At 43.8% G+C, this 25,255-nt stretch overlaps 1 protein-coding gene across 1 annotated transcript; it reads right to left on the bottom strand.

Annotated features, from left to right (window-relative positions):
* Nucleotides 1-206: 206 nt before the first annotated feature.
* arf2a (ARF GTPase 2a) lies at nucleotides 207-10,932 on the bottom strand. The gene is made up of 5 exons (XM_076996523.1): nucleotides 10,881-10,932; nucleotides 4,009-4,168; nucleotides 3,426-3,536; nucleotides 3,204-3,328; nucleotides 207-2,793 (listed from the first exon to the last, which is right to left on the bottom strand). The coding sequence occupies exons 2-5, from the start codon at nucleotides 4,154-4,156 to the stop codon at nucleotides 2,632-2,634; spliced, it is 546 nt and encodes a 181-aa protein (XP_076852638.1). The 5' UTR covers nucleotides 4,157-4,168; nucleotides 10,881-10,932; the 3' UTR covers nucleotides 207-2,631.
* Between the last annotated feature and the right edge of the window lie 14,323 nt (nucleotides 10,933-25,255).

Genomic DNA, 25,255 nt, shown 5'->3' with positions numbered 1-25,255 from the left:
CTCAGTTCTGTATGAAGATATATATGGGTTTTGACAACGCAAAAGGACAATCATCTAGGAGTTACTTTTCAAAAACATTTTAAGTCTGTAAATTAAAAGCACAACATAAGTTAAAACAGGTCAGTAAAGACCCTGAAGCCATAAAATGTAAAGGGGCCGTATTCCACATGCTCCTGGAAGTAAACATGACCCAATTAAACCTCCCAGCCTTTGTAATAGAGATCTCTTTATTATAGTGCATTTCTCAGATGTTACAAGATGGGTTAAAAAAAAAAAAAAAAAAGCTAGAAACAAAAAGAAAAACCTTTAAAGGATAGAAAAAAAAAACAGATGCACACATTTTCTTGTAATTTTTTTAAAATTAAAGCTTCACATCTGAACATAGGGTAACTAAATGAAACTATCTAAAATACATTTTTCTTACACAATTTTTAATTGCCATACAGATGATGCCATTCAAAATGATCAGTCACCACTCATAACATGTGACCATTACAATAAAAGGCCCAACGAAAAATAAAGTCATTAGAGTTCTGAAATGGTTTTGGTGCATTTTGTAAAGAAAAAGGAGGGCAGAAACAAACCCCTGTAAGAGCTGAGGCTGCCCAATTGTAGCCGTAGTAAGGGTAAAAATGTCAACAGGCCAATATAGGATCAGGACTACTGGAGATATTGGGGGGGGTCATACAGTGTGCACATATCTGACATATGCAAAAACAATCGCAGTAGTCTTTGGAACATTTGTCTGGTTGCAGAGGAAAAGAAATAACCCATGTCAGTTGTGTGTGGGGTGGGGGGTGTTCCAGGGTACACACATCCAGAGTGAACACTGCTGCTGGTTATTACAATGTCACGTATGCGGGCTCAGAGATGGACTGAGGTTCTGGGGGACACACGCAAAGGGGAGGAGCCCCAGACACACAATTGTTAAGAAATTCCTCTGCAAGCGAAACACCTGCAACCAAGCGGGTGGGACATTTCAGTACAGTTGGTGCAGTCTGGATGTGCTCCCTGTTCAGCACTCCTGAGGCAGGTCCAGTCTGTCTCCCACTTTTCTGGACTAAGAGGAAAAGTCTATTTGGTTGTGTACCATCCCTATGCCAGTTAAAGGCTGGATACACTTGGCCATTTATTCAAAGTGGATTCTTAGCTTGAGATTAAAACTACGGGATGGAGCCGACTGTACCCCTGCCTCAAAAGACCATGCTAAAGATGAGAAGGGAGACCACACCACCAAAAAAAAAGAAGAAAAAAACCAAACAAAACAAGACTAGAAAAAAAGGAGAAGGTAATAATTATCACCAGAGTGGGAGCAGCTCTCAAAAGGCCTCACTGCTCCATGACTTCGCTATAACTCTGAGTCTCCTCTCAGTCTCCAACACTTCACACAGACACACACGGAGAACAACCCCAGTTTTAAAGGAATAGTTCAGTCAAGAATGCTAATGCTACCAACAGTGAATTAAAGCAGTTAGCTACCAATAAGCATTCTGCTAATTGGTAGCTACTAGGTTCCACTGATTACTGAAATTAGCATATCTGGTTGGGCTATTCCTTTAAAACAGCCTCAACTTGGAAAAAAAGCACAGGATGCCCAAAGAACAGTATATTCTACCTTGCCAACAAACTGGCATTTACTAAGTGAACCTATGCACATGTAGTTTCAGGACATGGGGCGGGGCGGGGGGCAGACTATCAGCATGAAAGTTGGGCTTTAAACATCCTGCTGGGAAGTTCAGGAGAACTTCACCAACAGTTTTCACAGAACACAAAGAAGGAACTAGGATGGAAAACGGCACTTCACTGTCCTCTATTCCTCTCTTCCTCTCCCAACCTGATGCAGGTCACAATGAGTTTCATGGTAAGTGGGGACACAGGGGCTGGTAACTGAGACCTTGTAACATCTTAGACATGCGTGACTGCTTTTATCAGAGGATGAAAATTGAGACAGTACTTTTAGTTCAATATTCTCATTTATTCTGCAAGTAACAAAACAAAATCCAAAAAAAAGACCAAAAACAACAAACCACCAGCGCCATTTAACCTCCTGGGTCATTCTTTGCCTTGTGGGAAAACCAGGGGGGGGATGAAGAGGGCAAGAAACACAACGAGCTGCATGAGGAGCACACGTGTTCGAAGGCACAACAGGGCTGCTCCCACTCACTCTCACACACACACACACACACACACACACAACAGGGCTGCTCCCACTCACTCTCACACACACACACACACACACAACAGGGCCGCTCCCACTCACGCGCGCATACGCACACACACACACACACACACCAGGGCCGCTCCCACACTCTCACACACACACGCGCATACGCACACACAACACAAGGCTGCTCTCACTCTCTCACTCACACAAAACAGGGCTGCTCCCACTCTCTCTCTCTCACACACACTTTCGTTCTGGTGTGTGTACACTAGTCAGCACTGGGGAGAGCCTCAAAGGTCTACAGAACCAAACATAAGAAGAAAGGGATGGATAAAGAGGGTGACAGAGACGATGTCCAGAGCCGCCGTTTTCACTACACACACACACACACACATGCGTGCGCGCACGTGCACCCGCACGCACACACGCACACACAGCGCAGACAGCAGAGAGCTGGGTGGAATGGATCATTTAGCGTTCTTCAGCTGGTTGGAGAGCCAGTCGAGGCCCTCGTACAGGCCGTCCCCGCTGGTGGCGCAGGTGGCCTGGATGTACCAGTTGCGGTGCCGGAGAGAGTGCAGGCCCAGTTTGTCGGTGATCTCGGCGGCGTTCATTGCGTTTGGCAGGTCCTGAGGCAGGGAGACGGGTCAGTGCACACTCACTCACCGTGGCTACAGAAAGCAGTGTCCCAACACACAGACTACAACAACGTTTTATGGAGTGCATGATGAACCATTCGTGCATTCTGGACACAATTCTATTATGTCGCACATGAGATTAAGTTGATGTGCCTGGAATATTCCTGTTAGCCAGGTAGTACGGCAGAAGGCTCGGTGCAGCCCGTCTGGTGAGAGTTTGTGTTGTGTTTTTCAAAATACAGATTGCACTGTGTTTCAGAAGCTCGGTAGCCAAAGGAACATCGCCCACCACTAGAAGACTTTGCTACCACCCCCGTGAGTCTGCTAGGAGAGGCTGTGGCTGTGCCGGGCTCAGGCGCTGGGAGGGTGAAGAGATGAAGAGATGCTCTTCTTCCTCTTACCTGTTTGTTGGCGAAGACGAGCAGCACGGCGTCTCTCAGCTCGTCCTCCGCCAGCATCCTGGTCAGCTCCTCTCGCGCCTCGTTCACCCTCTCCCTGTCATTACTGTCCACCACGAAGATCAGACCTGACCCACAGGAGACATGGGACGTGTGAGTGAGTCCGAGACCCCCACGTAGCTACAAGTCCAAGTGGGTCGGTCTTGTGCATTTTCTGAGACTGACCTTGCGTGTTCTGGAAGTAGTGCCTCCACAGGGGCCGGATCTTGTCCTGACCGCCTACATCCCAAACCGTGAAACTAATGTTCTTATACTCTACTGTCTCTACATTAAAACCTGCACAACAAACAAAGAGAGGAGAAACAAACAGAATGAGCGTATGGTAAAGAGGGCGGGGCTTGGGCCGTGGGGGGAGGCACCGGTTGGGTAGACATCAAGGGCAACTGATCCCCACACACACAACAAAACAGCCTGAGAACAGTTATCTGTATGCGCTTCCCCTACCACTTCCCAACACACACACACACACACACACACACACACACACACACACACAAAGAAACCAAAGAGATGAAGTAAAAAAGGAAAACGCCGCCTCCTCACACAAACATGGAACAGAATGCAGGATGGGAAAATCAGGCAAAATGCATGTGCACCCTCCACCAATACCAGAGAGCCTGCATAACAGTCACCATAACAACCCCCCCAAATCACACTCAGAAGACACACATCACATGGACTCTTAGCAGTATATCACTGCAGGTGTAGTAGAGGAGCGTATATGAACAGGAGTGAGGGCTGTGCTGACCGATAGTGGGGATGGTGGTGACGATCTCTCCCAGCTTCAGCTTGTACAGGATGGTGGTTTTGCCTGCAGCATCCAGACCCACCATCAGTATACGCATCTCTTTCTTCCCAAAGAGATTCTTAAAGAGGCCTGCAAACATATTCCCCATGGTGGAAGATCTGGGGGGAGGAGGGAGGAGATTAGGAATCACACAGTCGTGACTGGGCGGCCGTAACGATCGCGGAGACAGCTGTATAGTTAAATGTCAGATCTCTGCAGGGTGGTGCTGGGGCTCAAGAGACCCCTCCAGGTAGCAGCGCTACGCTCCTAAGGCTGGGCGATATGGGAAAAAAAATCTTATCACGATATAAATCAAATTACTATTTTATTTATATTTTAAGTGTGAAGCGAAGATTAACATTGTATATTATATATATATATATATTACACTCATAAAATATAGAATATAATATGCATGCATCCAGTAACACTCCACTTGTCAGACATCTGAACTGTACATGAGCCTTACATGACCAAATATCAGCAGTAGTGGCAAAGCGTCTCACAAGCTTTAACTGAGTTTCCAGTTTGGCTCGACATTCCTCACAAAGCAGCAGCAGCACATTCTGTGAGAAATATTTTGTGTTTTGACCCCTCCTTTCTCCACTGTGCCAAGTGGCATATCTTTTGCCATGAAATATGTGACAGGTTTTGTTATCTCTTGGTGCCTTTTCGGTTTTTCATAAGGGGTAATGGAGGCCAACACAGTGGACTGTTGTTTAGGAGAAGCTCCACTCTTGATGGCCGGTTAGAGCCACGGCTTTTTTACAGTCTCCGTGTAATTGGATATTTTTTTCAAATGGTGAAACAAATTAATAGCGTTTCCTGACTTTGTCTGTACTGCACGGCGACATATTTTGCATTGTGGACATAGCACGTGGCTATCCAAACCACTTCCATATGGTGGAGGAGGTGTGGCCTTTCTTTGGAACGGTATCATCAAGAGTTGATGGCTCACCTTCGTCTTCACTTCTACTCCCAGCTCTCTCTCTACTGGCCATCTTCCATAACCTGCTAGTATTTAAACTACGTCCACAGGAGCATGTATTTCAACGTGCAGTCTAATAGTGTGCTACATCATCAGATTGCTTCCGTGGGCGAGAAATGGAAACTAATGTTTATTGAATTCTATTGCCCAAGTTTATCTTAGTCATCGAGGAACATTTTTTTTTTTATCATGAAACGAATCGTTTTTAAATCGCTCATCACTAGCTGTGGCACTTTTCCTAGCGCAGTGCCTTACGGTGGCGCTCCAGACACACACACGTTCACGGCTGGAAAATGGTCACTGTGCAACCAGTACTGATGAGCGACTTTCCAGCCAAGTTACTGAAATCAGACAGAAAATGTACCCAAAAACGTTCACGAGTTCCACTGTAACTAATAATACACAAACTGATTTGACTTAGAAAATACAAGTTGTTATTAAAAAGGAGATGTGTATATACAAGGACATTGTAAAATATGTGAGCTATGAACGGCAGCAAAACCTGAGCATTCTTATAGAAGTGCTCATAAGACCCGTGAGAGCCGCTCGGGGGACTATGGGGTGGAGATACACTGTCTCCAGCTTCATATGTGATTCACAACTGACCTGAATGGTCATGTTTGTGTGGTTACACCTCTGCCTAGATAAAACACAGGAATGCATACCACCAACCACAGGGCTGGGCCTTATACTGGAGGTTTAGGTTATTTATATGTTATGCTGGCATTCCAAAGTGAATAGAATTATCTTCTGAAACTTCCTCGCCCCTCTCAAAACAAACTCCACCCATTTGCCTTAAATCAGTTCACTGAAAAGCTTGGCACAAATCCACAGAAGCAAGAGAGGGCCCAGACTCCACAGAGAAACTGGCAGCATTAAAAAACCGCATGTACAGGTCCTAATCCAAGTACACCTGGAATAAGGATTATGTCCTATAAACAGATTATGCTCAAATTTATTTGTGCCATCAATAGCAATTAACAGTGCTATTTACTGCATACATTTAATCAGGATTAATCTATGATTATAGTCTTTAAAATGGCATTCAAATCAGCTCTAATGACCATACGAATACGGACACTGGTCCGCAAAGAGTCTGCTGTGCTGGACAGACAGTGGATTCTGTAGGGATTAAAGGCTTTTAGCTACAGTTCTTCACGGTTGTTAAATCCTGTGAGTTGATTCATCTAAACACTCAAGAGTGCCGATGCAACGGCTGAAACTGGTCAGCTTGCTCACAACACACAAGAACAAAATGGTGCGGGTGTCAGACAGCTCATTTGCATTTTGCAGCATTTCACATTAATGGTGGTACACCAGTGCTGTGATATGTTATAAACAATGTGTTATGAAGCTCTATGTACAGTACAGGTCTTTGTCTTAAGCCCTTTCCTGGTAGCCCACATTAGTGGTTAGAAAGTCAGATCGGAAGGTTCACACTAGACTCTTGGTGGTGGTTACCAACCTGTAACTAGCTACTATTGTAATTTTCTCAAGACAACAGCATCTACTAACAGCTATAAACCTGGTTGCACCAAAATGTTCTTTAAACTCTGCTAGAACAATGCAATGTTTTTCTAATGCTTACTTGCAAATTCTTCCCCCTCTCACGGTTAATCTAGTGACCAGCGTTCAGGTTTGCAACAGGAAGTGTATGAACTTGAACAAAGATGCAATGCACAAAAAGATTGCTGTAAACTGAAAGTTAGTGATGCTACACCTGGGCAAAAGTGCAACACGTGCACCAACAAGTGTCTTAAATGTGTTAATGACAAAACGACTCACACATAGTAACATCCACCTGCATATTGTTTTAATCCTCCTTCAAACAGGGCATATCATGTTAACATAGCCTGTGGTTAGGACAGCTATGACTGAAACAAAGAGCTCAGCTCAGCAACGCAATGCCACCCATAGCAGGAGGGAGGAGAGACGTACGATGAGGTCAGCGATGTGGAGAATGTAGGCTACTGCAGGCAGTAACAGGAGTGCACAGGTAACCTGAAGCCTGACCAGCCTGGAAAGAAAGATACCTGACCTCTGAATTAATCAGAGGCAGAGACACAGAGAGATAACATATATGCGGGGAGAAAGATCCAGAAAGATGGATGAATAGAATTGTATCTGAATATACCTGAGACAATGTAGCCTTGGTCATCACACTCAAGACCCTGACAATGTTTGCTACAATCCAAGATATTGAACACTCAGGTTGGATAATTACAGGAACATAAGTGTTTAACGACTGTTCAACTCCTTGAGTGAATCCCAGTCACTCTTCTTTTCTCCACGAGCCGATTAATCACAGTAATTTAGTGAACACTGCACATGAGGAAGTGATCAGCAAGAGAAGCACTGCTCGACAGGAAAGGCTGTTGCAGTCAGCAGGAAGCAGGCAGCAATGGGGCAGCCAGCCTATCTCCTATTGGCCAGCCTATCCCTTACTGGCCAGCCTATCCCCTATTGGCCAGCCTATCCCTTACTGGCCAGCCTATCCCCTATTGGCCAGCCTATCCCCTATTGGCCAGCCTATCCCCTATTGGCCAGCCTATCCCCAGGAAGAGAATGGAATCCTCTAAACAACTGGAAACCAACTCCACAAAGTTCACACACTAACGGGTAATCATACTGGCAAACAAAAACAAATGACAACCAGTCTACACACACACACAAGCACAACTTTAAAATGAAAATGCTAAACGGTGCTTACAACTTCATCCAACATCTCAAGGTTACACAGTAAGAACCAACAGAACAAGAGAGGTCAGTCTTGTGCTGCTGTGCAGAACACACCCGCCATTGTTTGAATCATGGTTAAAAGCAATGGTGTGCTGACAGGCTGGGTCTACAGTCTAAGCTTTCAACCAGCAGCTAAAGCACAAACTCTCTGACTCTCTGGGCAGCTGGACATTTGAGTCTTGCGTTATGGCAGCAGCACCGAAAGAGTAAAACACGCAACTTTAAATTTCCACCTTCAAAGCCCACACACTTTAAGGGTTGTATTTGGTTTCCTTAGTGTGTGACTGGCTGAGATCAGGAAGTCAATGCAGGGACATGCTGGTGAGCAGCACTACTGACACGCTCACATGAACCTGAGCACACCCAGGACAACAGGAACGACAACAGGACGGACGGCTAATAAAACACAAGACACACTTACTCCGTGCTTACTGTTTTCACAGGGAAGCAACTTACAAGCTCACCTTGGATGGTATTGTTTGGGTCATGAGTTTTCTGTGCAACACAAGCATCCAGGAATTTGACACGCAAACACATTGAACTCTTTACATTCCAAACCTTGGACGTCATGGGTGTGAGCAGTTCAAAAAGCCCCTGAGGAAGAACCTAGATGGACTGTGTCATTTTTTCCCCCCTTAACTGACTACAGTTCATTCAAGCAGACCTCTCAAGTCACCTGACCAGGGTCTGTACAGCAGAGATGAGCACCTCCAGCTCCTAACCCGTGTGTGTTTCCAGTGTGACTCAGCGTTGTCGCACACTTCCGTAGTGGGTGCACTGGGTTTTTTTTGACACATACTGGTTGTGTGCATAATTAGAGTGCCTCTTCTCCACCCCACACCCTCCTAGAGTATATGTGCTTGTATGCGGAGCAGAAAGTCTTGTATGTGATAATGGGGTGGAGGTTGAACTAATTTACATAATACTGCAGGGCGTATTTGTGTGTTTTTGAGGTGGGGGTTTTGTTTGTTTGGAAGGTGATACTGAGGAACAAAAGTGTGACAAAATCGGCACACATAATAAACTACATTTCTTTGAACTGTTAAATACTACAAACCACAAACTGAGCCTCATGAATAATTTAGAAGGTCCACAAAGGATTAATTATTGACTGCTAAAGAACAGGAGGAGGGAGGAGCCGTAGATAACGAGGCAGCCTCATTCACTGGCCTCCACAAACATCTCAGTTCTGTCGAAACAATGCTGATCTGCTTCCATGGTGACCACTCACGACTGGGCAGACCAGAAGCAGACTGCCAGATTTCACAATGAAAACTCCATTAAGTCAGCAAGCCAACACCACTGAACTGTCCTGAATGCTCACCATGCCCATCTCTTGCTCTGAAGAGCTTGTTAAGTTACAATTACCTGATGCAGTTTACACCGGACCAGATAAGACACCCTTCAAAATGGGATACTCCTCAATTACTGAAAAACGCTAGCAAATAGTCATTATTCTTTCCAATCTCCAATCCCTTTCAAATTAAACTTCTTTTTCATTCATCAACCAAACTCATGATGAGAGATTGCAGAAATCCTGCCTTTCCAGGAGTTTAGCAAGTAAAAAAACTGAAATGACAATATACACAAAGTGGAATCCTTATAAAAGGAAAAACCTGCAGCTGTTAAAAGAATCTTATCTGGCATTGGCTAATGGGGTTGTTGTCACTGGTGAAATCAGCTCAAGAACCCATTAAATTTCTTATCCTGTACAACTGATAAGAAATGCCAGCAAAAAGCACACGTTACACGTCATTCACGTGGCACCTGCTCCTGGTGGGAAGGGTATCTATGGAATAACAGTAAACAAAAACAAAAGCAGCATGAGGTGACTGAGGTGGGAGGATATAGAAGCCTGGGGCCAATGGGGCCAAACACATGACACCATTTGATCTCTTCCACAATTTGGAGGTTGCGACAGACCCGCAGCCCAAGACAGTGATGACCATTTTTCAAACAGAAAGCAACATAAAGGACTGTACATTTCAACTAGCTAGATTAGGTAACCGTATCTGGTCACTTTTAGTCAGCTATAACATCCAAATAGCCTAATTATACTGGTACCGAGCGAGACACGACCAACAGCGATAACCATGAGTACCACTCGAAATAAACAACAATTTACTAGCTATAACATTAACCTATATCAGTCAACAAAGCAAAAAACAATACTTAGATATAAAAACGGTTTATACGTACTACATCAAATAGCATTAACATCCACCGATCCTGAAGCAATACCTTCTAGTTAGATATTTACAACTTCATGAATATATCGCCTTGTGTCAAACACGCAGGTCCAAACGGACACGGCCCAGCCGGACCAGCACTAGCCCCTGCAGCAACACAAAACGTTGACATCCAGCTGGGTCATTCGAGAGATGTACATCTAGTGTGATTACACGGGGAGCACAGGCGCCGAGGAGCGCAGGGCCGTGAACACACACACACACACTTCACCCTCCATAATGCGGGAAGAAGGTCGACGTCACCACAACTGCAGAACAGAAACTGGGCCTACTTAGCCTCGTTAGCACGGTTAGCGTTCTCGGTGTGCTCCCAATGTTGTTTTTCCCCTCGTTTGGAGATAATTAGGTTTAAACGTTGATTTATAATCAGATACGCGGCACCATGATAACGCGTGTAATCTACAGTTTTACTGATAGTTAGACAGTTAGCCCGTCTAACGTTAGCAGGAACATCCTCAATGAACGAGCTACGCTAGCTAACGAGAAACGCTACTGACGGGTCATAACGACGAACCGTACAACGAGTACGTTAAACTTACATGTGTTCAGAGCCCGCAGTTAACTATTCAAATACAAGAATCACTCGGATACAAAATAGACCGACGGAAACTCAAATGTGAGTGTCCAGGCAGGTAGCGTTAGCATATGCTAACAGTCCAGATATGAACTAGCTAGACACCTTCCTAATTAGCATAGCTAGCTAGCGTTCCAGCTTGGATACGTTGAGACGTTTTAATTTAGAACTCTAGTCTTTAGTTAAAAAAAACAAGAGCTTGTATATGGGCTGAGTAAAACAAACACAATAACGTACATAATGGGGGAATCAGAGTTTGCTTTTTTGTGATTCGTAATTTACCTTTTTTTTTGCGCGACTTCTAAATAATCTTCTCCTCCGCACCGCCGTCAACAAAATGGCGTCTTTCATGGGTCTCGAGACGGCCGCGTCACGGGCCGTGCCCATTGTCGGAGTTCGTCCAATCACATAGTCCAAAATGGTCACGCGTACCCGCCTACAAATACCGCCGTCGAATTGCCGCGATCAACAGGATATTCTGGGCGTGGTGATCCCGCTACAGCCGGCTTCGCCGCAAAATGAGAGTCGTTTCAGAGCGACGTGCCCATCCCTGTCCGCCTAAAGATCGCCGTGGTTGCACTCAAAAGCTCCGGTTCCACGTTATGTAAAGCCAAACCTTTCAAATAATATTAAAGTAGCGTGATTAACGAATGAGTTAATTAACCTTATTACTAATTAACCTAATTTACCTATTACTTTGAAATTGCTCTATAGGACCAATGCAATTGGCCCATGTAAAAGTCAAAAGGTCTACAAAAACATGTCATTTCTCATGTCAAGATTTCTTCGCAAAGGAAAGTGAAATATATATAAGTAATGGCTAGAAAATATGATTGGGAAGCTTAACAAGAGCTACCAAATACTCACGCAACGGTGCGTGAACATCTTTGAATGAAGTCTTATTTGGACTTCTAGTTGATCACAAAATGAGTTTATTCTGTTATTCTGAGCATCAAGAAATCTTTGAGTTCTTTGAGTTCCACCGACTAAAGAGTAGGATATTCTGTTATCTGCAAGAGAATAAGAGAAGGCAGTATTTTAACTGTGCCATTTAATTATGTTTATGGAATGGATCTAAAGATAGGAACTGGTTCTCAGCACTTGGAACACTCACAATTGAGCTGACTCCCAACATTTCTTTAATCAAAGTCTTGTGGCAGAAAGTGATGTAAAACAACAATGGGGGTGTGTTTATTTATGCCTGGCATCTGTGGCAGACTAGAAAATGTAAAATACATTCACATTTTTTTAACAGTGAACAAAATGTTTGCATAATGTCACAAAAGTATTCTAAAATTAACATCAGGATATAATGTATATAATGTTATTCAGACATGCCTATTCGAAAGTACTCAAGAATTTAGAACAACACGAATTTAGAACAAAATGCAAAATTACATACAAAAATATGTATAATTTGCGCAGCTAGCATGCTGGCTAGACTGAGAGATAGTTATCTAAGTAGGCCAAGAGAATGTTTTTCTTTTTCGTGTACCTAAATGATCCAACCTGTGCACAAAAGGTTTTCCTAATAGTTTTAAAACTGAGAAAACAGGGAAACTGGTCTATAATTTGAGCATCAATGTCTCTCCACTTTTCTAAATAGGAATATGTTTTGATGGTTTTTTTTTTGAAGGACTGATGGAAGAAACATGTCAATGGGTTCACTATACGTTTTATAAATAGGTTTTATTAATAACATATAATTTATGGGGGGGGGGGGGGGCAGACTGGACCCTGTTAGAGGATTCGAGGGGGGGGGGGGGTGATAAGTAGGGGAGGGTGTGACTGAAAATCACTCATTGACATAACCCCATAAAAAGAGTAGCTAGCTAGAGAGGTCTGAATATAATAAAAATGTGCAAAATGTGCCATATTTCATCAATTGTGATTTTTCCCCGCAATCAAAATTTGTCCTCCGCTTTTTACCCATCTGTGCAGTTAGAACACACACACACACTAGTGATTACTAGGGGGATGTGGTGCACACATGCCCAGAGCGGGGGGCAACACTATCCCTGTCACTATACCACTGGAGTAGCCTATAATGATGTTTTTTCTTGCTAATTATCATTATACCATCAAAATTTGCTAAATGTATTTGTAATTTTTTTCTTTTTTTATCTATATTTATTTTCTGCTTATGTTTATGCTTAAAAAATATCCTATTTCTACTCATACATTTTTCTTTTTACATGAATTCTGTATCCTCTTTGGAGTCCAAGACTGATCAGCATATTTGTCCCTTTTTGTGAGTTTTCAGTAAATGTAGACAAACAGGCCCCGTAGGCTTTGATACGATCATCATTTGCATAAAGCTAGCTCCAGTTTTGTTTCCTTAAGGGTACTCACCTTGAGGGCAGTAATAGCTTCTAGTGTTCTATGTCAAATCAATTTACAAGTGTGTAACCTATTTACATTTTTTTAAATTGCAAAAACTGGAAGGTGGTCATGAATCTATGAGTAATCAAATAATTAGTTTCCTGTCAATTTTGTTTGTGATCTATCAGTGTGATCTATCAATGTGACATATCAATGTGATCTATCAGTGTGATCTCTCAGTGTAGCAGTGTGTTATTGTTCTTGGCTTTATAATCACAGTAATTACAGGCTAATTAAACTGTTAAGTAACCAAGTAACTGTAACTCATCAGCACAGCACTATTTCAGCAAAACAGAAATGAAACGTGAAATGCGTTCCATGTGTGTGTTTTATGGGAGGGTCATGTTTTCATGGAGTGTTATGTTTTTATGTAGGGATGTGTTTTTGTTAATGTTTTGTTTATTATTTTGACCTTGGTCACTCCTGACATTAACACCAGCTCTGTATTGTGTATCTTTGTATCATATATTGCTTATATAATACAGTTGAACCTCCTAAATGTGTTTGTTTTCAACCCAAATGCATCAGTCACAGTTCCACATACCTATCCAAGGTTGTAACAACATGAAATCACATTTTTATTTTAGCAACTTTGTCTTGCTGGCTTATGCTCTACCAGGTGAACGCTCCTGCAGGTGAGTAAAGCAAGGTGCTATAGCAGGGGCGAGGCTAGGGTATTTTTAGTGGTGCTAGAGCACCACCGTGAAGTTGCTCAGCACCCCCTGGCTCAACACATTTTTTAAATATTATATTATGCAAAAACCTTGCTCTGCACCTGCGCAATACTTTGGTATTGTGCCTCTGTGAGCACTGGGGGCTGGGCACCCCTAAAGACCAGATCCTAAAATCGTCCCTGTGCTATAGCAACACATGGGTGTACTGTCAAATGGCCAACCACACGTCGCTCTGGACCTATGCATGCCTCTGCCATGCCCCCCTCTGACCACCAGAGGTCCTCATCCTCTTATATTTATGGTCTCCATAGTTACTCATCATTTTTACCTGTGTCCAATAAACCTAATTTCTTCACTATTTAACTGTGACTGTAAGTAGTTGTGTAGTATTGTCAGTGTCTGTTGTCTGTGTACCTGACATGTTTCGGATGACCACCTGCCTCTTAATGTTTTGCATGCCTTCTGTTTTGTGAGTTTTGACCTTGTTGGTTTGTTTATTTCGTTGGTTGCTTTGCCTTCTGGTTTTTGATCTCTGTCTGACGCTAGTCTCTGGTTTCTGCCTCTGTGTTTCTTGGCATTTGCTCAGTAAGAACCTGAACATGGATGATAACGTCTGAGCCTGTGAAGTCACACCTAGTTGAGATGGCTAGTTTGCTGATGTTACCATTTTATTTGGCATTATATACCAGAGAAGTCAGCCAATACACAGTGCTGGTTTGGAAAGACTGGAGGGCTTCAAGGTGCTGAGTCCCAGTACAGTTGACAGGGGGGGACTGCAGGAGACAGGAGGGGACCGCAGGAGACAGGGGGGGACTCTAGGAGACAGGAGGGGACTGTAGAAGACAGGGGGGACTGTAGGAGACAGGAGGGGACTGTAGGAGACAGGAGGGGACCGCAGGAGACAGGAGGGGACTGTAGGAGACAGGGGGGGACTGTAGGAGACAGGGGGGACTGCAGGAGACAGGAGGGGACTGTAGAAGACAGGGGGGGACTGTAGGAGACAGGAGGGTACTGTAGGAGACAGGAGGGGACTGTAGAAGACAGGGGGACTGCAGGAGACAGGAGGGGACTGTAGAAGACAGGGGGGACTGCAGGAGACAGGAGGGGACCGCAGGAGACAGGGGGGACTGCAGGAGACAGGAGGGGACTGTAGAAGACAGGGGGGGACTGTAGGAGACAGGGGGGTACTGTAGGAGACAGGAGGGGACTGTAGAAGACAGGGGGGACTGTAGGAGACAGGGGGGTACTGTAGGAGACAGGAGGGGACTGTAGAAGACAGGGGGGACTGTAGGAGACAGGGGGGCTGTGGAGTCAATAAGGGTATCTGAACATGGACTCAGGGTCACATCTGAGGTGGTGGTGGAGAGTGTGGAGACCACTGGGCCTCACCAGAAGCAGGTCTGAGAGGATCTTTAAGGGAAGCTGTCGGTCCTCATATCCTGTAGTGTGGGAGGCACCAGGTGAAAATCAGTCAGGGAGCTTTCATGAATTTCCCACTGGGATCAATAAAATAACGATCTATCTGTCATCCTACTGTGGAAATGAAGAAGCGGGTACTGAGCATCAACACAGACATGTACACATGAGGTGAGAGGCCTCTCTCAGGACTGAACCAGCACATGCTGCCATTCTCAAAATCAATCTCAGATTTACTGTAGAACAAGACACCAAAAAAATAAAACAATAAAAAGAAAAATGTGAACCGTTACATGCAAGAGCACGTAGATGTGTGTCCCGTCTGGTGGATTTTCAGGTGGCATGTATCCCATGATGCTCTTCTTTTCCACTCTCAGGTCCCATAGGATGAGATGAGCATGTCGTTTATATACTATCAGCTCACAGAGCCTGAGCTAACAGTGTTGAGACCCAACTCGTAGAGAGGATATGACAGGTAAGGGGCTGGAACCCTAACCCTCCCTGTGTTTTTTTGGTTTGTGTAGGGGAGAGACTAGGGCAGCTTAGGAAAAAAAAGTTTGAGACAAGTCTGAGTTTGTTTTTGTTTTGTTTCTTTCATTTCTTTATTGCACACATTAAATGACTTTGTGTATGGTTAGAGATGATGTAAGTAGTTTGTTGACGTGGTTTGGATGACAGTAAATGCAATGGAGCTCTGGGTATCTGCGGTTTGCTTATACTTCCTGCTTCCTGCTCTCACACCCCTTCCTCTGAAACCCTCGATTTAAACCATTTAAAAAGTATATAGGAAGTAAAGACAAAGTATGATATGCATTTCTGTTGTGAAAAAAACCTAATATTGATCTTGAAATCAACCGGAAATATGATTAAAATAGCACATATACTTATTGTCACCAAAAGTTTTGAGAGTGGCACAAATTTTGGTTTTTACAAAATTTACTGCCTCAGATTTTATGGAGGCAGTTTGTATGAACTCTGGATTCTGAAGAGTGATTAGATGAATTGCATTTAATTGCAAAATCATTCCCTGTCATGAAAATGACCTCATCATAAAAGAAATGCATTTCAGCCATTGCGTTTCTGCCCTACAAAATGGCCTGCTAACATTATTTCAGTGATGATCTCATTAGCTCAGAAAAAAAGCTTCATGAGGACAAGACAGCTGATATCACTCTGTCATGCTGATTAGAAGAGCAGGCTGGTTGCTTTAAAAGGGTCACCTCCAAGAAAACACGTGCAGTCATCATTGCGTCAAAAGGGTTTCACAACTTTAAGAGAGTGGTGCAGTGGCCTTGAAGAAGGCTTCAGGGAGCCATGGAAGTCAAGTATCAGGACCATCACCTAAAGAAGATGCAGTTACTAGATCAGGTCACCACCAGTGCAGAGCTCGCTCAGCAACGGCAGAAGGCCGGTGTGGGTGCATCTGAACGCACAGGGAGACGGAGGCTTTTGGAGGATGGCTTGGTGTCAAGAAGGGCACCAAAGAAATTACTCCTCTCCAAGAGAAATGTCAAAGACAGACTGACATTCTGTAGGAAGTATAGGGATTGGACCACAGAGGACTGGGGTAAATATATCTTCTCTGATGAAGCCCCATGCAGACATCTGGAAAAATTATTGTCTGGAGAAGAAAAGGTGAGCGTTACCATGAGTCCCGTGTCATGCTAACAGTGAAGCATCCTGAGATGATCCATGAAGAGGAACCCTAAACCCTAAACCTCACCCCTAACCCTAAACCCTCACCCTAAACCCTTAACCCTGAACCCTAAAGCTAACCTTCACCATAACCTCTAACCCCGAACCCTAAACCCTCACCCTCATCCTAACCCTAACCCCTAACCATAAACCTAGTCCCCATAAACTCTTAACCCCAAACCTCTGTGTCTACAGAGAATATTCATAGTAAATGTGTTACTATGACATATGTTAACCAAAACAATAATTAGGTTCTATATTTTTGATGAGCCTCCTACACAATTAAACCACATCTGCAAAAGATGCAATTGTGAAGTTTGCAGTAGCCTCTTAATTGGCATGAAGACACACACACACACACAATATTTTCATGTTAGTAAAATTATACAGGTTGTTAATTTGCATAACTTCTTTTTTCTTTATTGCCACTCCTTAATATGCATATTCATGAAGTGACAGGTGCTAAACCTGCAGCTTACCAGTGGCCTCATTTACATGCACAAAGAGGCTTCTGCACATTATTGATAAATCAGCTTTGACTTAGCACAGTGTATTAGAATATGTAAAAGTCTTAGTAAAACTGGTTCTTGTCATAAGAATGAATGTCATAAGAATTCACTGTGATGCACACCAGGTGCCACAAATATGAAGGCTGTATGTGCACAAAATAACGCTAAGCACCTACGTCTATGCACGCTGGACGTGGCGTATGCATATTTCATGTATTTCATATTTTATGCATATTTCATTTCATTTTACGTGAGAATGGGAATTACTGACACCCAGTAATGAATTTTGACTTTTCTAAGTCTGGTCATGTCTGACTTCAGTTAAAATTTGGGCTGTCAAACGGGAAAAATGTAATCGTGATTAAGTTCATATAGTTAATCAAGATTCATCACTTTTTCTTTGGAAATATTAATGAAAATAAGGACGCGAATTACCAAACACATGTGGGCTGAACCCAATGCTTGTTTGAACTACCTCCCTAGTAGACAACACAATCAATAGTAACCCATCCTCCCTTTAGACCCCTGGTCTAAGGCAACACAAACTCTAACACATCCTAAGCCAAATGCATTCAATACAGTCAACACTGATACTAAAGTGACCTTGCGAATCAAAAGCCAAATTAATCCAAAGGTGTAAATTAGCTAACTTCAGTATAGTGCATTACACATAGTTGCTTGTGTTATTTCTCAAATGTACCATATTTACTATATTACATAAGGATGTCTATAAAACTTGTTGAGGTTATAAAATATGACAAATAGCAGTGGAGTGCTCAAGTACTGTTTCTCTGGAATTAATATAGTAATAACCCTAGAAATTATGTATGTAGAGTAATACTGCCCCCCTGTGGCAACCTTGGGGGCTCTGTTTCGAGGCAAGAGCAGCCAACACATAAACAGTTAGTCAATCATCTTTATTAAACCCTTCATTTCTAAGAAGGGGATTCATGCCAGTAGCTTCATTTAGTCCAGCGTTAGCCAAGGGAATCTGCCAGCTCACTTCCTCCCTAATATCAACACTCTCACTGCACACTACCCCAGCTCACTTCCTCCCTAATATCAACACTCTCACTGCACACTACCAGCTCACTTCCTCCCTAATATCAACACTCTCACTGCACACTACCAGCTCACTTCCTCCCTAATATCAACACTCTCACTGCACACTATCCCAGCTCACTTCCTCCCTAATATCAACACTCTCACTGCACACTATCCCAGCTCACTTCCTCCCTAATATCAACTCTCACTGCACACTAAACCAGCTCACTTCCTCCCTAATATCAACACTCTCACTGCACACTACCCCAGCTCACTTCCTCCCTAATATCAACACTCTCACTGCACACTAAACCAGCTCACTCCCTCCCTAATATCAACACTCTCACTGCACTCTAAACCAGCTCACTCCCTCCCTAATATCAACACTCCCACTGCACAATATCACAGCTCACTTCTTCCCTAATTTCAACACTCTCACTGTACACTACCCCAGCTCACTTCCTCCCTAATATCAACACTCTCACTGCACTCTAAACCAGCTCACTCCCTCCCTAATATCAACACTCTCACTGCACAATATCCCATCTCACTTCTTCCCTAATATCAACACTCTCACTGTACAATACCCCAGCTCACTTCCTCCCTAATATCAACACTCTCACTGCACACTACCCCAGCTCACTTCCTCCCTAATATCAACACTCTCATTGCACACTACCCCAGCTCACTTCCTCCCTAATATCAACACTCTCACTGCACACTACCCCAGCTCACTTCCTCCCTAATATCCACACACACTCACTTGAAGCCACCACTACAGTGGAGCCAGCCACTCGTGTTTGAGACGTTGCACATTGTCAGACGGAGAGCATCCCTTGCGTTCCTGTCCCTCACCTGCTAGCGTGTTGTGCTAGGTGTTCCTGTCCCTCACCTGCTAGCGTGTTGTGCTAGGTGTTCCTGTCCCTCACCTGCTAGCGTGTTGTGCTAGGTTTTCCTGTCCCTCACCTGCTAGCGTGTTGTGCTAGGTGTTCCTGTCCCTCACCTGCTAGCGTGTTGTGCTAGGTGTTCCTGTCCCTCACCTGCTAGCGTGTTGTGCTATGCGCACCGAGCTCATGGGTTTGGTCAAATTCTAATTCTGAGTACTGGAGCAGGATTTTGCTTTTTTTGCAGGAGGCTGCATTTTCCCCCAATCTTCTACTGTCCGGTTTCAATTAGCCTATGGCCACTGTGGCCCCAGCCTGGTTCTGAGCTGACAGGACTGGAACCCAGTGGGGTCTGTAAACCTGATAAAACCTGATGTAACTGCAATCGTCTTCTGCAGTTGTAACCCACACACCTAAGGCTTTGACAACAACTTTCCAATGTTGTTTACAGCAGTTCCAGTTTATTTATGCATCATATCAATAATAATAAACTGGTCAACTTGGCTTTCATCCTTTATACAATCCTGCCCCCCAGTGGCAAATACCCGAAATTACTCCTGAGTCCCGTTGACGTACAGCTCACCTGCAGTGAACGCATTCTGTGCGTGGGTGTGTCCCAAGGCTGTACTATGAATAGTATTCAGACCAGGCTCTTATCTGACCCACCATGGCAGCATTCCTGGTCTGTACCTAGTTAGCTCGTGTGATCTTCCTTATTAACAAAGCATTGACTACACCCAAACAACACCCAATTATATTTCACAAACCCGAAAGCAGACAGACCTGTTATTTTCAAAACACAGTCAACATTATGTATGTTGATTCATCTCTACAGAGACGTATGTCAGTATGTATACAGGTATGCAGCACTGGAAAACAGAAAACTAGTGCATAACTTTTAAAAAGTTATTTTCAGCCTATTTGTTTAAGGTACTCTTGTATTAATGTGGTTTTGATGTGGGAAAACTAATTGTAGGTGTAAGAAGCCGATGAAAGTAGGATAGAGTCTTCTTTACAGTGATGGCTTAGTGCCCTGGAACAGTTTAAAAGGCTATTTTTCTGAGTATATAGATCCATGGTCTATCAGTAGAGTCTCTATATGAGTGTATCAGTAGACTCTCTATCAGAGTGTATCATTAGACCATCTATCAGAGTGTATCAGTAGAGACTCTATCTGAGTGTATCAGAAGCTCCTCTATCAGAGTGTATCAGTAGAGCCTCTATCAGAGTTTATCAGTAGAGCCTCTATCAGAGTGTATCACTAGAGCCTCTATCAGAGTGTATCATTAGACCATCTATCAGAGTGTATCAGTAGAGCCTCTATCAGAGTGTATCAGTAGCTCCTTTATCAGAGTGTATCAGTAGAGCCTCTATCGGAGTGTATCAGTAGAGCCTCTATCAGAGTGTATCAGTAGCTCCTTTATCAGAGTGTATCAGTAGAGCCTCTATCAGAGTGTATCAGTAGAGCCTCTATCAGAGTGTATCAGTAGAGCCTCTATCAGAGTGTATCAGTAGCTCCTTTATCAGAGTGTATCAGTAGAGCCTCTATCAGAGTGTATCAGTAGAGCCTCTATCAGAGTGTATCAGTAGCTCCTTTATCAGAGTGTATCAGTAGAGCCTCTATCAGAGTGTATCAGTAGAGCCTCTATCAGAGTGTATCAGTAGCTCCTTTATCAGAGTGTATCAGTAGAGCCTCTATCAGAGTGTATCAGTAGCTCCTTTATCAGAGTGTATCAGTAGAGCCTCTATCAGAGTGTATCAGTAGCTCCTTTATCAGAGTGTACCAGTAGAGCCTCTACCAGAGTGCTGTGCAGGTGACTGGTACTGCTGCCAGGTGTAGTCATGGCAGACACGAGCTGAGCTGAGCTGCTCCTCCCTGACTCAGAGTGCATGACACATTGGTCCTGTCTGTTTAGGCCAGTCCAGCTAAGCAGGTTCCTCCTGGGTTTCATTCCTGATCAGGGTGGGGCTGTCCTTAGAGCCACAAGAGGCACGGACAGCCCTGCTTGTGTGTGTGTGTGTGTGTGTGTGTGTGTGTGTGTGTGTGTGTGTGTGTGTGTGTGTGTGTTGGTGGGTGCATTGGGACGTTCTGCACTGGATGTTGTGTGCTCGCCACATAGCAATCTGTACCATTCTTGTGTTGATTTTGCTGTTGTTGTTTGGTGTAATGGGGAAGTGAAGCCCGAGATGAAGGACACGACTGCTTCCACTGCTGCAGGGGCTTCTGGGAAGGTGTTTTGAGAAGGTGTTCTGGGAGGGGGCTCTGGGAGGGGGTTCTGGCTGTCTGAGCTGCTGCCGTCCCTGTGTCCCTGACCCAACGACAGATCTGGAGATGTCCAGCCATCCGGGGGACCTCTCTCCCCTCTTACACGTGGCTGGACCCTCTGGGCTGCCGTAGTGCACCAGTCCATAAACTCCTCCATGATTAACTAGGCAAGACCCTGCGTCTTGCTCAAAGACGCAGTGAAGGCATTTTGGTTCATTTTGCAGTATTTCAGCTGTCTTTGGATTGAACACAAAGTCTTAACTACTCTGTGCGGTACAGACATAATATTCATATTTTTATTTTTCATAACAAGTGTTCAGCATTATTTTATCTCAATTACTCTTCTTTAGCGGTTTCATGTCATTAAGAATATTCTGCCCGAGGCATTAGATGTTCTACCAAGATTTAAGTGTGTGTAATTGTTCAGTGTGAATTAATTATAATGTCCTTGTTACTATGGCACCGCTGATGACCCAACTCAGTTCTGTGACCATTTCACTAGTTGTGATTCTGAAGTAACACAGGGGCAAAAATAAATTATTTTGCCTTAGATTGCACCTTTACTTTACAGGTGATAAGTTGAGAGGCATCATGGGAAATGTTTTCTCAAACTCCTTTTTTTAAGACTCCCTGACCCAAAGAACGGTGGTGTTGCAGCAATCCAGTAATTCCTTAAGAAAATGTGTTAACATGCTATAGGTCTATGGATGGTTTGCATATCTGAGAACTGCAAGTGGCATTTTTGGCATTCATGAAGTGAAAGGCTTTGTGGCACACCTTGAAAAAAAATGTCAGTGTGTCTTTTAATGCAGAGACTCCTGACAGTCCTGCCGTTTGCCTGATAAACGTACACACCCTGCAAAAGACACTCCTCGACTGTTTTCCAACAGTTGATTCAACAAGGCCATTTGTTTCTATAAGAAATACACAACTCCCAATGTTATATTGTTTTAATGTCATTGTGACAGTATACGTCAGGGTTAGTTGATGAGTCATTTTGTGATTCCCTTAGAACTGGTTTATTTTGGCTAACACAAGACACAACGTACCTTGTTCTTTACTCACACTTGTCTTGCAGGCCACCCTCAGTTCTCAGACTCTAATGTCAGTTCTACAGACTCTAGTGTCTGGTCCACACTCTCTAGTGTCTAGTCCACACTCTCTAGTGTCTGGTCCACACTCTCTAGTGTCTAGTCCACACTCTCTAGTGACTGGTCCACACTATCTGGCGACTGGTCCACACTATCTAGTGTCTGGTCCACACTATCTGGCGACTGGTCCACACTCTCTAGTGTCTGGTCCACACTCTCTAGTGTCTAGTCCACACTCTCTAGTGACTGGTCCACACTATCTGGCGACTGGTCCACACTATCTAGTGTCTGGTCCACACTATCTGGCGACTGGTCCACACTATCTAGTGTCTGGTCCACACTATCTGGCGACTGGTCCACTCCAGACATGGCAGTTATGTTCTTCTTGGTTGTCCCACTTCCAGTATGTAAGCACCCGCGAGCTCGTAGTGACAGCTGGCAGCCGGTTTTACAAAAGACTAGCTGAACCTTCACACACCTTATACAAATCAAGACAATCTTTTAAAAGAATGTAAAATAACCCCCCCCCCCCCCCAACACACACACACACACACACACACACACACACACTTTCAGTACTATGAAGCTGTTTTTGTGTAAATACTCATTGGTGGAGGAAGACTTGTGACATTTATTTAACAACTTTATTGGCCTCCAGTACAGTAACTTTTAAAGACATTCCTGTCTTTCATTCCCTTTGTACAGGCCTACCAGTTGGTTCAGGTAGTCAAACTATTAGGGATCATTTGCATTTTAGAGATTTCCTAAAAAGAGTTTAGTATAGAATACAGGTAACAGAAAGCATTTCATAGCTTTTTGGGCTTTTTACTCGGGCTACAGCAAAACACTTATGTCCAGTCTCTGTTTCCTTCCTGTAACTATGTGTCAGTCATCAGTTGAGAAGGAGAGCATCAGCTCACTGGCGTTCGCTTGTCCTGAAATCTCCACTTTTACGAGGTGTTCCAGAATGTGGCAGTACCAGTTACAGTACCAGTTACAGTGGTCCCTCTCTTCTTAACCTTGCTCCTCACAAGCAGCTTTTGACCAATGACTATGACATTCTACTTGAGCTGCCCCGGTCAGAGACAGGGGATTAAACTGAACTGGTAAAGGTGTTGGAAAGATAAGGTCTGGTAATTGCACTAATGGTTTTGCAAGTATTCTCACAGTCAATGTTTAACCGTCTAAATGGACTGTGTACAGCGAGGAGTGCTGAATCAGGGTGTGATCTTGTTTTGCACCAGTTTGTCTGAAAATACACAGGTTGAAATTTACCTTTATTTCATACAAGACACAAAAAAGTAAATGAGCTTATTACTGGCTCTGCAGAAAAAAATGGTGGAGACATATATTCACTTTACCTACTGTGGCCACGGAGACTGACACGAACTGTGACGTGAAGTGACAGTAATAAAACTCCACTGAGTGGGAGGGTGGAGGATGGGTGTGGTGGGTGTTGAAATGTGGGATACTACATTTTTGTCTGAATTGCATGCAGACATTTGTCATTTTTACTAACATCATTTACACTGAAAAACAGCCTAAACACTAAAGAGACAATAACATGCTTCAACCCTTTTGCTGCTTTAGTACTTCTGTTTTAGCAGTAATAACTGTATGTATAGACACACACACACACACACACACACACACACTCTCTCTCTCTCTCTCTCTCTCTCTCTCTCTCTCTCTCTCTCTCTCTCTCTCTCTCTCTCTCTCTCTCTCTCTCTCTCACACACACACACACATACACACACACACACACCCACACTGCGTATTTGTGACAGGTGTGCCCGTTGTCACACACACAGGTGCTCTCGGCAGCTTTAGACAGCCACAGACTGTCTGTCTCCTCACCCAGCAGAGACACACTGAGCATGTGCAACGCTGCACACTGACATAACCGCCTCTCCTCTCATCTCTCACCTCTCCACACACACACTTCACAACGTCCATTCATTCTCCATTCAAGAGGCAAAGAACAGGTAAAGAATCTATTCTTATGTGCAAAGATCTTGTTAAAAAAATTCATATGGAACAAGAGACCACCTCAACCTGATGTGAGAAATGACATTAAATGAAATTCAAATCAAATTATTGATGCTGTTCGTTTGGATTGTTATACATGAGACAGAAATATGGATGTTCAGAACCAGAAGGCGTCCCTCCCCTTCAAGGCCCGAATGTGCAGATCAGTGCTCAGTCAGAGCCTAACCCCAAAATTCAAGTTCCTCGTGTACGGCGGAGCTGGACCTGTCTGATGATACAATGACCTCACTGTTTCCATACTGTGAAGGTTTTCAGGAGCATGGTGACAAGGTTGCAGGACAATTTCTTTCTCTCTATCTTTTAATCTCCCCTAAACAACTCTCTAAACATTCACGGACACACACACACGTGCGCACACACACACACACACACACACACACACACCTTCCTATGACTCATTCAGTTTAGGAAGACAGCAGTTATAGGCCCTTTGGCTATGTGGTAGTGCTGGCCATTGTCTACTACTTTGAGTTCCTACTTGTAACGGTTTAGATGCTTTAGTTTTAGTATACTCGCAATAACAGCATCATACAGAAGAGTACTGGGTATATGCACTATCAATCAGACAAATCTACCTGTATTGTAATATTTTCAGGGAATCCTCAATATCAATGTTATCACCACGTCGATGATCTGTTGAATAAATAG

The sequence above is a fragment of the Brachyhypopomus gauderio genome, chromosome 2, assembly GCF_052324685.1.
Source record: "Brachyhypopomus gauderio isolate BG-103 chromosome 2, BGAUD_0.2, whole genome shotgun sequence".
In the NCBI taxonomy this organism is placed as follows: Eukaryota; Metazoa; Chordata; class Actinopteri; order Gymnotiformes; family Hypopomidae; genus Brachyhypopomus; species Brachyhypopomus gauderio.
The sequence above is the reverse complement of the archived record's forward strand: the minus strand, read 5'-3'. Positions and strand labels throughout refer to the sequence as shown.